The 12,813-nt window shown below is 42.6% G+C and overlaps 1 protein-coding gene across 5 annotated transcripts in view; it reads left to right on the top strand.

Annotated features, from left to right (window-relative positions):
* Nucleotides 1-11,677, top strand: part of NMNAT1 (nicotinamide nucleotide adenylyltransferase 1) — a 24,027-nt gene extending 12,350 nt beyond the window's left edge. For 4 of the 5 annotated variants that reach the window (XM_024749798.1, XM_024749802.1, XM_024749803.1 and 1 more), the window contains exons 2-5: nt 6,405-6,575; nt 8,630-8,813; nt 10,047-10,192; nt 10,915-11,677. In XM_024749798.1, coding sequence (XP_024605566.1) covers nt 6,461-6,575; nt 8,630-8,813; nt 10,047-10,192; nt 10,915-11,315 — 846 coding nt within the window. In that variant the 5' untranslated portion in view covers nt 6,405-6,460 and the 3' untranslated portion in view covers nt 11,316-11,677. Of the gene's footprint in view, nt 1-398; nt 1,218-6,404; nt 6,576-8,629; nt 8,814-10,046; nt 10,193-10,914 lie in introns of those variants that run through there. The other variant, XM_024749801.1, reaches the window with a different exon arrangement.
* The last annotated feature ends 1,136 nt before the right edge of the window (nt 11,678-12,813 follow it).

Raw genomic sequence — 12,813 nt, 5'->3', positions numbered from 1 at the left:
TGAGAGGCCCGCGTACCACAAAAAAAAAAAAAAAAATATATATATATATATATACCCCCAGACTAAAGCAATGGCACATTGTTAGAACTAGAATATGGTTACATGTTTAAGGTTACTATTTTAAAAGGAATAGTGTCCCTTTAGAGGTGTAAATCTGAGAAGTTGTCAAGTCAATTGCATTAACAGTTGGTCAAAATAGATTTAATTATATTGAGCATTCTGAAGTGTGACAAGAAAAGCCAAACAGTTTTTTTTTTAAGTTAATGTTTTAAAAACTGACTTAATGTTTACAAAATGTTTCATTAATGTTTACACATCAATGTTTTTGAAACTTAAAGTCAGTGATTTTAAAGTTGAAAATAAATTTTACTTCAACCTCAGGACAGCCTCAGGAAGAAATGAACTTTTTGCCACAGTGGGCTGATGAGGGACACTTACAGCCTGAGCTGATGAGATCTTGGCAGCCAGCAGTGCAAGTGATAGGCTGTATGAGCCAGACAGAAGTGAATCATGGTGGCCCTGGTCCTTGAGCACCTGGAGCAAAAGGCAAGGAAGACCCAGAACAGTCCCGTTAGAGCTTCCAGACCTCCTCTACACTCATTCTTCACCTGCCGAGGCCCCCTTCCCTCCACACGAACCCTTCGGGGATACGGAGGAAGTACTCTCCAATGGAGAGGGGCAGATCCTTGTTCTTTGAAAGCCACTCTAAGCTATGATACATAGAAGCTCGCTGTAACCTAATTCTTCTATGGCTTTGAGGATCTAAAGTCTAAAGCTGGCTGTGTTAACAGTGAATTAATAGAACTGAGCTGGATATTTGAGACAGGTCATGAATGTGAAAAGAGAGAAAGCTTCCTTTAAGCTGAGAGATCAGCTTCCCCCAGCCCCTTCCCCACCCCTTCCCTTGGGGAGGACCTGGAAACCTGAGCTCGCCCCCAAGGTCAGGGAGGGGCTTCAAGCTCTTTGTTCCATCCTTCCCTGCACAGCCAGCAGCTCCCAGGGGATCTGCACCTCCTGCTCTCAAGCTTACTGTTCTTCAGCTCACAGCTTAGTCCCCCTGGGGAGTGGTACCTGAAACTTGAGATGGGTGCGGCTGGAACTGATGCTGGACTCCAGCTGAATCAAGCCCCTCCACCACGGTCCTTGAGAGCATGCTCAGTAGCTGGCCAGATACCCTGATTTCCTTGTGGGCCCAGGGCCACTCCATAATACCACAGGTACTTTGCATGGGAATTGGGGGGGGGCAGATAAGGAGTGTGGGGGGGGAACAAGCCCCAAGTGAATCCTGGTATCATCCTTGGGATGATAATTGAAAGGACATTTAAATCATTCTAACCAGTGAACTCATTTTTTTAATGCTGTGTGGAGCATTATTGACTCTTCTCTCCTTTATTTCCTATTAACAATTAGCAGTGTCCCTGTGATCCCTGCCACTGTTTGGAGTAGACCTCAAGTATTTATTGAATAAATGTTTCCTAATTTCCATTCCCACTGACTGTACTTAAATTGAAGCTTTCATTACTTTGTAACTAGCCTTCCTATCGTTTTGCCCCTTCCAGTTAATCCAATAGCATCACCATCATCAGTATTATCACTTTCCTCACAAATGACAGCTATCATTTATTTGGTAGCTGTTTGACAATGCACCAGGCACCGTCATAAGCACTTTGTCGTAACATATCATGATCTCTATTTTACAGTTGAGGAAACTTAAGACACAGAATTAAGTGATCAGGTCAAGATCATACAACCATATAAGGATTTTTAAACACTCATGTCACCTTATTTTTCTAGAGCATTGTTTTTCTAGAGCATTGTTTTTCTAGAACCCTGTTGTCACTCCATTGCTCAGAAACTGTCAGTTTCCTGTTGTCTAAGGAACTGAAGTTCACATTCCGCAACTCCTCAGCCAGAAGGGCTCATTTCCAATCTACACAGCTCCAATTTATCTTGAATTTTTCTTTTTGGTGAGAGAGAACCTAGGAGTCAGGAAACCTAAATTCTAGCCCTGGTTCTGCCACTCACTAACTTTGTCTCACGCGAGCATAACATCTGAGCAAAAGTAAGTTGGTCAGACTGACAATTGGGTCTGAACACAATTGGGCTACAAACAAATGGTCCTGATACAGGTCTTCTGAGTGTTGGCAAGGCTTACAGGTACACAGTGAGATGTTTTATAGCCTTAATTTCCAACTCATTCTCAACTTATTATTTCTTTGAGATGTTTGTAATAGTGAAAAATTAGATAAATCTAAATGACCAATGATAGATGATTAACTAGAAAAACTAAATATCTAACAATAGGTTATTATTTGGAACAAACTAAATATCTTTGGCCATTTTTTGTTCTTTTATGGTGAGAATTAAATTATAATGTGCATGAAACGTAGTTTGTAAGTTAGAAAGTATCATATAAATGTTAGTTTACTTTTTTTTTTTTTTTGGCCACGCCATGCGGCTTGTGGGATCACAGTTCCCTGACCAGGGATTGAACCCATGCCCTCAGCAGTGAGAGCTCAGAGTCCTAACCACTGGACCGCCAGGGAATTCCCAAATGTTGGTTTCTTTATTGTCATTCGTTATGTTTCAACTTTAATTATAAAAATACTTCAGGCTCTACAGGTGATTCCCTAAAAGTTCCCAAAACACTTTGAGCAATTTGGCATCCGGGGAACTCCTGAAAGTATTTTATTTATTGATAGTTAATAGGGAGTGTTTATTAAAGAAATAATTAGAACTGAGTGCTTTGAGTTGGAGATAGCTTCACTGAGTCCCAGCACAATGAATGAAAAAGACCCCCACTATGATGCATCATTATGGCATTTGGGATAAAAAGAACATGCTTCAGATCTTCCAAAAAGACAAAGCAGGTTACATGAAAAGGAACAAGAATCAGAATAGCACCAGACTTTCAACAGCAGTGTTCGGTGCCAGAAAACAATGAAGAATGCATTCATAATTTTAAAAGAAAATTCCAGCCTAGAATTCTCTCAGTTAAGGAAGAATAAAGACATTTATTTTATCTCCCATTTGCCCTTTATTATGAAGCTATTTGAGGATATGCTCCAGAAAAATTAGGAAGTAAAACACTGACAATGACATGGTTCTAAGAAATAGGGGATCTCCCTTAGGAGAGAGGTGAAATGTCATATTTCAGAATGACAGATGCACAATGGGTTAGAGATTTTCAGCCCAGATTAGAGAAAGAATTTCAGGAAAAAAGCCTCCATGAAAAAACAGATTCAGTAGAGTAATAATAGTTGATTGAACCATTTGAAATAAATTTTTTTTGAAGATCAAAAAGAGTTGAGGGACTTTCCTGGTGGCGCAGTGGTTAAGAATCCACCTGCCAATGCAGGGGACAAGGGTTCAATCCCTGGTCCGGGAAGATCCCATATGCCACGGAGCAACTAAGCCCGTGTGCCACAACTCCTGAGCCTGTGCTCTAGAGCCCGTGAGCCACAACTACTGAAGCCTCTGCGCCTAGAATCTGTGCTCCGCAACAAGAGAAGCCACCGCAATGAGAAGCCCGTGCACCGCAACAAAGAGTAGCCCCCTCTTGCTGCAACTAGAGAAAGCCCGCATGTAGCAATGAAGACCCAACGCAGCCATAAATAAATAATTTTTTTAAAAAAAGGAGTTGAATTACAGCAACATGATATGCAGCATAAATAATTGCTATATTCATAGTGTGTTCGTTACTTGCCAAAAGCAGCTTTATGTAGCATATGTGTATTGTCTCATTTAATTCTCACAATAATCATGAGGTAGGTAATATTATTTTCTCTGTTTTAAGACAGAAAAACTGGGCAAAAGGAAGGTTAGGCTAGGGTTAGGTTGCCCAAGGTCATCCAGCTCATGTAAGTATTGGAGCTGTGGTTTGAACCTGGACAGCCTGATTTCAGAGCAGGGGTTTGTAACTGTTATGCTATATAGGCAGGAGGTTGGAGGATACTTTTTTTGTGGACGCTGACCAATCCCAGGAGAAAGACCTGTAATGCAGCCAAGTTACCATACAATGAAGCCCACTGTGCAGAAGCCCTACCTACCCACTTAGAACTTCCTATCAGCTCTTTGAAGGAAATATAAAATGTATCATTAATATTGGTAGAGAAATAAGAGAGCGTAATGCATTGGTGAAACAAGAACAGAATACCATAAACAGGAACATTCAGAGGACAAAGGTCTAAAACATTGAGTATTGGGAATTCCCTGGCAGTCCAGTGGTTAGGACTCAGCACTTTCACTGCCGAGGGCCCAGGTTCGATTCCTGGTCGGGGAACTAAGATACTGAAAACCTTGAGATGTGGCCCCCCCAAAAAAAACTGAGTATAATAGCAGAAATGAAAACCTCAATAGGTGGATTGGAGGATGAATTTGAGGATATTTAGAAATTAGAGCATGAAGGTAAGAGATGGAAAAGAGAAGAGAAAGGGTAAGAAAATTGGAAGACCAGTCCCGGTGCTTCAGCTCTCTTAGGCATTTCCAAAGAACAGAGAAAATGGAAGGTAGAAAATCATCCATGAAATAACTCAAGGACATTTTATAGAACTGCAGGTTATGAGTTCTGAGATTGAAAGGGCCTGCTCAGGGCCCAGCACAATAGATGAAAATAGAGCCACACTGGAGAACATCACTGTAAAATTTCAGAATATTTGGGGACAGAGTTCTCGTAAGCTTCAAGGGAGAAATAATATAAGCCACATTAAAAGGATCAGAATTACTGGAAGTGACTTTAGATTTCTCACTGTTAGCACTGCAGTCTAGAAGCAATGCCTTCAGAATTGTGGGAGAAGGTGACTTTCAGCATAAACTAGAGATTCTCTCTATCTCTCCCCCCATACATAATCTATGAGGATTAGCTCTCATACACCCTCACAACTCTCTCCCAAACTTCCCAAGTATATAGCCTGAGTGTAATGGGGGTATATGAGCTAATTTTCTTTGATCATGAGAGAAAGTAAATAGACACTCTTTGAATAAATTAAGAAATAATATTATAAGCACATAATATAGAATTACGATAGATTCGACCAGAAGAAATAGCTGAAAAAGTTAAAAGTGGTCGCCTCTTAGGGATTTGGTTGGAGGGGTTGGTCGGTGAGATATGGCCAATGACTGTTGCTTCCATTATGGACCTTTTGTCACCCTATGATTTCAAATCTATATACATGAATTCGTTTAATTAAAAAAAATTTTTTTTAATTTATTTTATTTATTTTTTGGCTGCGTTGGGTCTTTGTTGCTGCCCATGGGCTTTCTATAGTTGCAGTGAGCAGGGGCTACTCTTCATTGCGGTGCACGGGCTTTTCACTGTGGTGGCTTCTCTTTTTGCGGAGCACGGGCTCTAGGCGCGTGGGCTTCAGTAGTTGCAGCATGCGGGCTCAATAGTTGTGGCTCGTGGGCTCTAGGTGCGTGGACTTCAGTAGCTGTGGCACACAGGTTCGGTAGTTGTGGCTCACGGGCTCTAGAGCACATACTCAGTAGTTGTGGCGCATGGGCTTAGTTGCTCCACAGCATGTGGGATCTTCCCAGACCAGGGCTCGAACCTGCATTGGCAGGTGGATTCTTAATCACTGCGCCACCAGGGAAGCCCTAATAAAAAAATTTTAATAAAATTTTAAACTCAGTTGCCTTGCATTTCTTCATTAGGGTTATGGAAGGATCAAATGGAATAACTGATATGGAAAAGAGTTTGTCCGTTGTAAACTGTTATTCAGTTGAAAGTGATAACATGACCATGTTGACTAGGAGGCAAAATATGGTTTTGAAGGACGGGTTGTTGGGGAGTTATATTTGGTGGATGATAATGTCATTGTATCTGTTAACCCGGCCACAATGGTGCAGTTGCAAAACAAACATTCATTTTTGCTCATGAGTCTAGGCTCAGCTTGTGGGTTTGCTGATCTGATCCAGGCTCAGCTAATCTCACCTGGACTTGCTCGTGCATCTAAGCAGATTGTCTGGGGTTTGGACGGTCTAGGATGGCCTCAACCACATAGCTGATGGTTAGCTGTCTGTCAGCTGGAGCACCAGCTCTCTCCTGCAAGTTCTGTCATCCTCCAGCAGGCTAGCCTGGGTTTGTTTTCATGTCAGGGGCAGGAGTCCAAAAGAGAGTGGGAGTGTACAACACCTTGAAGGCCTAGGCTCAGAATGGGAACACTTTCCCATGTGCCACATTGTTTGGGCCAAAGCAAGTCACAAAGGGTGCGAAGGAGATTCCATCCCTTTGTGGTAAGAGCTGCAAATTCACAATGAAAAGGAAGGGTGGAGAAAAGGGGTCATTTTTGCAATTCACCCAGCATAGTCAGTGAAGCTAACTATTTATTCCACCTCTTTGGAATGAGAACATGGAAAGACATCAGAAGCCCTGTAACTGAACTTACTTTCTTTTTCCTTTGTAGACCATGAGAGAGGTGTCAGAGTTTTCCATTTAGATCTACAACTTCAAATTCTCAGCATGGAAAACTCAGAGAAGACAGAAGTGGTTCTCCTTGCTTGTGGTTCCTTTAATCCTATCACCAATATGCACCTCAGGCTGTTTGAGCTGGCCAAGGACTACATGAATGGAACAGGTAGGAAGAGTAGCCAAAAGCAATGATGGGGTTCAGGATGCACTGCCCTACAATACAACACTTTGGCATATTGGATATTTTAAGCGGAAGGACTTTGATAAAGCAGCAGAGGCAGGAAGGTCACTCTGACCTCCTCCCTCCACCCCTCTTCCCTGAAGCAGATCGTAAAACGTTCATGTGAGAGGTGCTCTCCCTAAACCCGGAGAAAAGGAGCATCCTTATCTCTGAAGACAAAGGGAAGTCAAGCAAACATTCTTTGCTAAATTCCCCTGAGTTTTCTACACTTACCTTGTACTCTTTGCCCTATCGTATTCCGCCATGACTGTTTACCCTTCATCTAATCTAGCATAAAAATACAGTAAGTCCCTTATATAGAACAAGTTCCGTTCCAAGAGTGAGTTCATAAGTCCAATTTGTTTGTAAGTTCAACAGAGTTAGCCTAGGTACCCAACGAGCACAACTGGCTATATAGTACTGTACTGTAATAGGTTTATAATACTTTTCACACAAATAATACATAAAAACAAGCAAACACAAAAAATAAAATATTTTTAGTCTTACAGTACAGTACCTTGAAAAGTACAGTAGTACAGGACAACAGCTGGCATCCAGGGGCTGGCATCCAGTGAACAGGCAAGAAGAGTTACTGACTGGAGGAGGGAGAGGAGGTGGGAGATGGTAGAGCTGAAGGATCGTCAGCAACAGGAGACAGAGGGCAAGCTGCAATTTCACTCACGCCTGACGTTGATGGCACAGGTTCTGGTTCCTTGGTTCCTTGTTGGATTCAATTCCATCTACCGTCTTGAAAAAACAATCTAGGTAGTAGCTCTTTTTTTCTCATCATAGATGACTTGGTAGCCCCGGATTGCATTCTGAACGGCTGCCGCAACCTTCGTGTACCGTTCTATGTTCAGGTCCTATGCCTCAATAACTAACAGTGCTGCCTCAAATAAAGAAAATCCCCTTGCCATTTCCTGAGTCGTGAATCTCTTCAGTTCTTCAGTTACTTCTTCCTCTCCTCTCTCTTCGTCCTTTCTCTGGGCCTCCAATTCCATCACAGCTTCGTTAATAAGCTCCTTGTGTTGCACAGCAAGGAGTTCAGTGAAGTCGTCCTCTCGCAAATCTAGCTAGAAATAAAGATACTATACTACTGTACCCTTACAGTACTGTAAAGTACACAAAAGCACAACCACTCGTAGAGGATGTGGTGCCCGTGACAGTGTACGCCAGACATGTTAACTAACTTATGTGATTGGACATGAGAACGCACGTTCGCATCTTTGAAAGTTCGCAACTCGAAGGTTCATATGTAGGGGACTTACTGTACTTAGGTTTAACTGTTTCTTGGAGTCTTCATTTCCTTATGAAGGCTCCCGTGTCACATAAATCTTACAGTATGTAAATTTGTATGCTTGTCTCCTGTTAATCTATCTTTGTCAGTTTCACACCCCGCCAGGGACCCTAAGAGGGTCGAGGAAAACTTTTTCTCCCCTACATACACACAGATTTATTTTGTTTTGTTACATAAGTGATCATGCTGTGTGCTGATAGGTGGATGGGTGTCCAAACTCACTAATAATCAGGGAACTAAAATAAAAAATGAGATATATTCTTCCCATCACATTGACACAAGTTTTTAAACTTGATAATGTCAAATATCAGCTGTTGGGAAGGAATGGGCTTTTGTGTATACAAATAGATTAAGGCTTTTTACAAGGCAGTTTGGAAACATCAATCAAAATTTAAACTGCTGAGGAATGGGGAGTCAGTGTTTGATGGGTGCAGACATTTCACTTGGGGAAGTTGAAAGAGTTCTGGAGATGGACGGTGGTGACGGTCGTACAACATGTCACAGTACTATACACTTAAAATAGCTTAAATGGTAAATTTTATGTATATTTTACCACAATTAAAAGTAAATAAATAAACCTGGATCCCTGTGAAAAAAGGAGGAGGGGGGAAATCTGTGATTATGAAACCATATTGATGATATTTCCTGTGCATAAAATCTAATTTGTTATAATACCTCATATCAAATCTGATTCTTTACCCAGGGAAATATGAAGTTATCAAAGGCATAATATCTCCCGTCGGCGATGCATATAAGAAGAAAGGACTCATCTCTGCCCATCACCGAGTTATCATGGCAGAACTCGCCACCAAGAACTCAAAATGGTTGGAAGTTGATACATGGGAAAGTCTTCAACAGGATTGGATAGAGACTGCCACGGTGCTAAGGTATCCATGGTGCAGTCAGCTTTGCCATGCCATTCCTGTGTGAGGTTATCACATGGTTACAGGGTGTGGGTGGTGCTCAGCCTTTATGGCTGTCACTGTGTTTTGAGATGTTTGCACACTTGTTAACTGTATATCCCTATTAAAGAATAGAGGAAGCACACCTGGCCTGTCTCTGCCCCAAGTGAGAAAGGTAAAGTTGTAAGATGATGTTACTGTGGTCAGTCTTCTTAAGTATAAAAGAGAGAGGCAGGTAATTTAAGGAAGAGAAGCCATGATGCTTGATCACGGAGAGAGCTGGTTCTGGGAGCTGCTTCTCTGACAGCATATGGGGGTTGTCACAAATTGCCGTGCTCAGAACGCTGAAACAGCTCCAGTTTAAGGGTTCAGAAACCAGAGTGAGTAACATCTAATTATTACTGAATGTTCTCTTGAGTATAAAACACCAGGACTTTTGGAAAAACCTGTCTAATGTCTGTTCTTAGAGTTCGAACCTTCTGGTTCTAACCATATCAGTTAGGGTTACGATAGGAAATAGAGCATTTTAAGCAGAAAGGGATTTTAGGTACTCATTCAGAAATGTTGAAAGGGCTGGAAGAGTAGAAGTGGTGGCTTCTTTCAAGGTCATGCCTCCTTAACTGCAGTTGGAGTCAGGAAACTGTTCCTAAGAGATTACTTGTCGGGATCCAGTATATACTTGTTTGCTTTTTATGTATTATTTGTGTGAAAAGTATTATAAACCTATTACAGCACAGTACTATATAGCCGATTGTGTTAGTTGGGTACCTAGGCTAACTTTGTTGGACTTAAGAACAACAAAGTCCAACTTTGTTGGACTTATGAACGTGCTCTCAGAAGGGACCTCATTGGTATTTAGGGGACTTACTTTCTGTAATCAATGTTAATGCTTGTTTTTATGACACAGACACATACAGCTTAGAATAGTAATAGCTACCATTTGCTGTGCTCCCAGGATTTTCCTTGCTTTCCATTCTTGACAGCCAGAGCCCAGGGCTGCCATGCCATATCCTAGCCAGCATCCGTTCTGACCCAGCAGTACTATGTACTCGAAGGCATCCATTCTGAGTAGTTGGGCATTGTACCTGTGGTTAAATGTGTTTAACAGCTCCCAACCTTTAACATTGCATCAGAGGCTCTTAGGCATCTCCAGAGGGATGACGTTTCAGTTGAGCATAGTGAGAAAGAGAAATGTTCTATTGCTTTGTTGCTTTATAGACACCATCAAGAGAAGCTGGAAGCCAGTAGCTGTGATCAGCAGCAGGACTCACCTGTACTGGAAAGGCCTGGACGGAAGAGGAAGTGGGCTGAACAAAGACAAGATTTTAGTCAAAAGAAATCACTAGAGCAAACAAAAACAAAAGGTCTGTATGTTTTGCCAGGACTTACCAATGATAGCTGATAAGACTCTAGAGCTGAGCAAGCCCCCTTTGTATTTTACTTTCATATTCAGTATGTGTGGGTGCCTGGAAAATGCCCCTTGTTAGTTTTTTTTTCTTTTTTTTTTTTCCCCTTTGGCTGCACTGCACAGCTTGCGGGATCTCAGTTCCCCGACCAGGGACTGAACTCAGGCCATGGCATTGGAAACCCGGAATCCTAACCACCAGGCCACCAGGGAATTCTCCACCCCTTGTTAGTTTTATGATGGAAGGAAGGGAGAGTCAGAGGCACCCTGAGCTTATTTATCCTGCAGGAGGTCGACCTTAACTTTTGAGGGATCCTGGATCTCTTTTTAGAGAATCTGAATCTGATAGAAACTATGAACCCTTTAGCCAGAAGAACACACATACGCATTCATTTTGATGCAGGGCCTTATTAAAAAGGCAAACCCTGGGACTTCCCTGGTGGCACAGTGGTTAAGACTCCGCACTCCTAATGCAGGGGGCCTGGGTTCGATCCCTGGTCCAGGAACTAGATCCCAGATGCATGCCGCAACTAAGAGTTTGGATGCCACAACTAAGGAGCCTGCAAGCTGCAGCGAAGAAGCCCGCCTGCCACAACTAAGACCCGACACAACCAAATAAATAAATAAATATTTTTTTTAAAAAAGGCAAACCCTGAAGCTCTGTTCTCTTTTTCTTCCCAGGTGTGCCAAAGGTGAAGTTGCTGTGTGGAGCAGATCTCTTGGAGTCCTTTGGTGTGCCCAATCTATGGAAGGGTGAGGATATCGCCAAAATCGTGGGAGACTATGGGCTTATATGTATTACTCGGGCTGGAAATGATGCTCAGAAATTCATCTACGAATCCGATGTGCTGTGGAAACACCAGAACAACATTCACCTGGTGAATGAATGGATCACCAATGACATCTCATCCACAAAGATCCGGCGAGCCCTCAGAAGGGGCCAGAGCATTCGCTACTTGGTACCAGACCTTGTCCAGGAATATATTGAGAAGCATAGTTTGTATAGCTCCGAGAGTGAGGAGAGGAATGTTGGGGTGATCCTAGCTCCTTTGCAGAGAAAAACTGCAGAAGCTGACACATGAGAAATTCTCCAGCATGGTATTGTGGACTTTCCTTTTGGGAATTTGAAACAGTGTGGGTGTTAGTAAATGGGGGAAGGAATTGTGATCCTCTTTAATAAATTAAACTTTAAAAGGTTGGTAAAAATCAGTAGTAATTTAAAATCAGGTTTATCTTTATCAGAAGTTACTAAGGTGAATGATTTCAATTTTTTTTTTAGGAATATACAAATCCCTTTATCTTTAAAACAAGAGATTAGTAGCAGAGCTAATTGTAGAAGAACATTATAGAAGAACATTTAATATACAAATCCCTTTATCTTTATTTTTTATTTTTTTTTTTATAAATTTATTTATTTATCTTTGGCTGCATTGGGTCTTCGTTGCTGTGCACGGGCTTTCTCTAGTTGCATCGAGCTGGGGCTACTCTACGTTGCGGTGCGTGGGCTTCTCATTGCGGTGGCTTCTCGTTGCGGAGCACGGGCTCTAGGCGTGTGGGCTTCAGTAGTTGTGGCACGTGGGCTTCAGCAGTTGTGGCTTGCGGGCTCTAGAGCGTAGGCTTCAGTAGTTGTGGCACGTGGGCTTAGTTGCTCTGTGGCATGTGGGATCTTCCCGGACCAGGGCTCGAACCCGTGTCCCCTGCATTGGTAGGTGGATTCTTAACCACTGCACCACCAGGGAAGTCCCCTCTTTATCTTTAAAAAACAAGAGATGCGTAGCAGAACTAATTGTAGAAGAACCTTGTAGAAGAACATTCAATCAAACTAACTACAAAAAGAATTCAAAAAAGACATCCTGGCTTTACCACAGAAAGGGAAGTAAAGTGTGAAAAGTAAAGAGACCATTTAAGATCCTAATTTTAGTTACGAAAGGAACGAACATTTTATGCATGCCTTTTTTCCTGGGCAGCGCTCACTCAGGGTGGCCAAAGAATTCTTAAAATAGTGATCTTGTAAAATGCATCACTCATCAGTCATCTCCAGCTGTGCAAAATACCGGCTGTGAAGTCCTGGCAGAAACTACGCCAGGAGCTGTTTCTCTCCGGCACACATCAGAAGGCCAGTGAAGCTTTGCTAGGCACGCTTACCTGCAGCCCCACCTGTAGAGGCAGGGAGAGGGGTCCGAGCCCTGGAATGTTTAGAAAGGTACACGGGTGTTTCTGATGCCCACGAGAGGCAGGGAGCCTCTGCCTTCCCCACGTTATGCACAGATTCTCTTAGCACAGCCCTGTTGTGGCTCGTGGTTGAGCCCTGGCCATCTGCCATCTCTGTATAGAAGGGATGTCGTGCTACCTGACACAGAGAGAACCACAGAGAATGAGAGATCTCACTCAAGGATTTTGTGAGGTGTGAATGCTCTTAGCCTTTACTGGTAGCTTAATCAGATGGTGAAAGGACACGAGAAATGCCGCACTGGACCAGCCCAGCAGTTCCTCTTTCTTTTTGTGGCTGCGTTGGGTCTTCGTTGCTGTGCGCGGGCTTTCTCTAGTTGCAGCGAGCGGGGGCTACTCTTCATTGTGGTG

This window comes from Neophocaena asiaeorientalis, unplaced genomic scaffold (assembly GCF_003031525.2).
Source record: "Neophocaena asiaeorientalis asiaeorientalis breed wild unplaced genomic scaffold, Neophocaena_asiaeorientalis_V1.1 scaffold275, whole genome shotgun sequence".
Classification (NCBI taxonomy): domain Eukaryota; kingdom Metazoa; phylum Chordata; class Mammalia; order Artiodactyla; family Phocoenidae; genus Neophocaena; species Neophocaena asiaeorientalis.
Note: the sequence above shows the minus strand (reverse complement) of the source record. Positions and strands in the feature narration are given on the sequence as shown.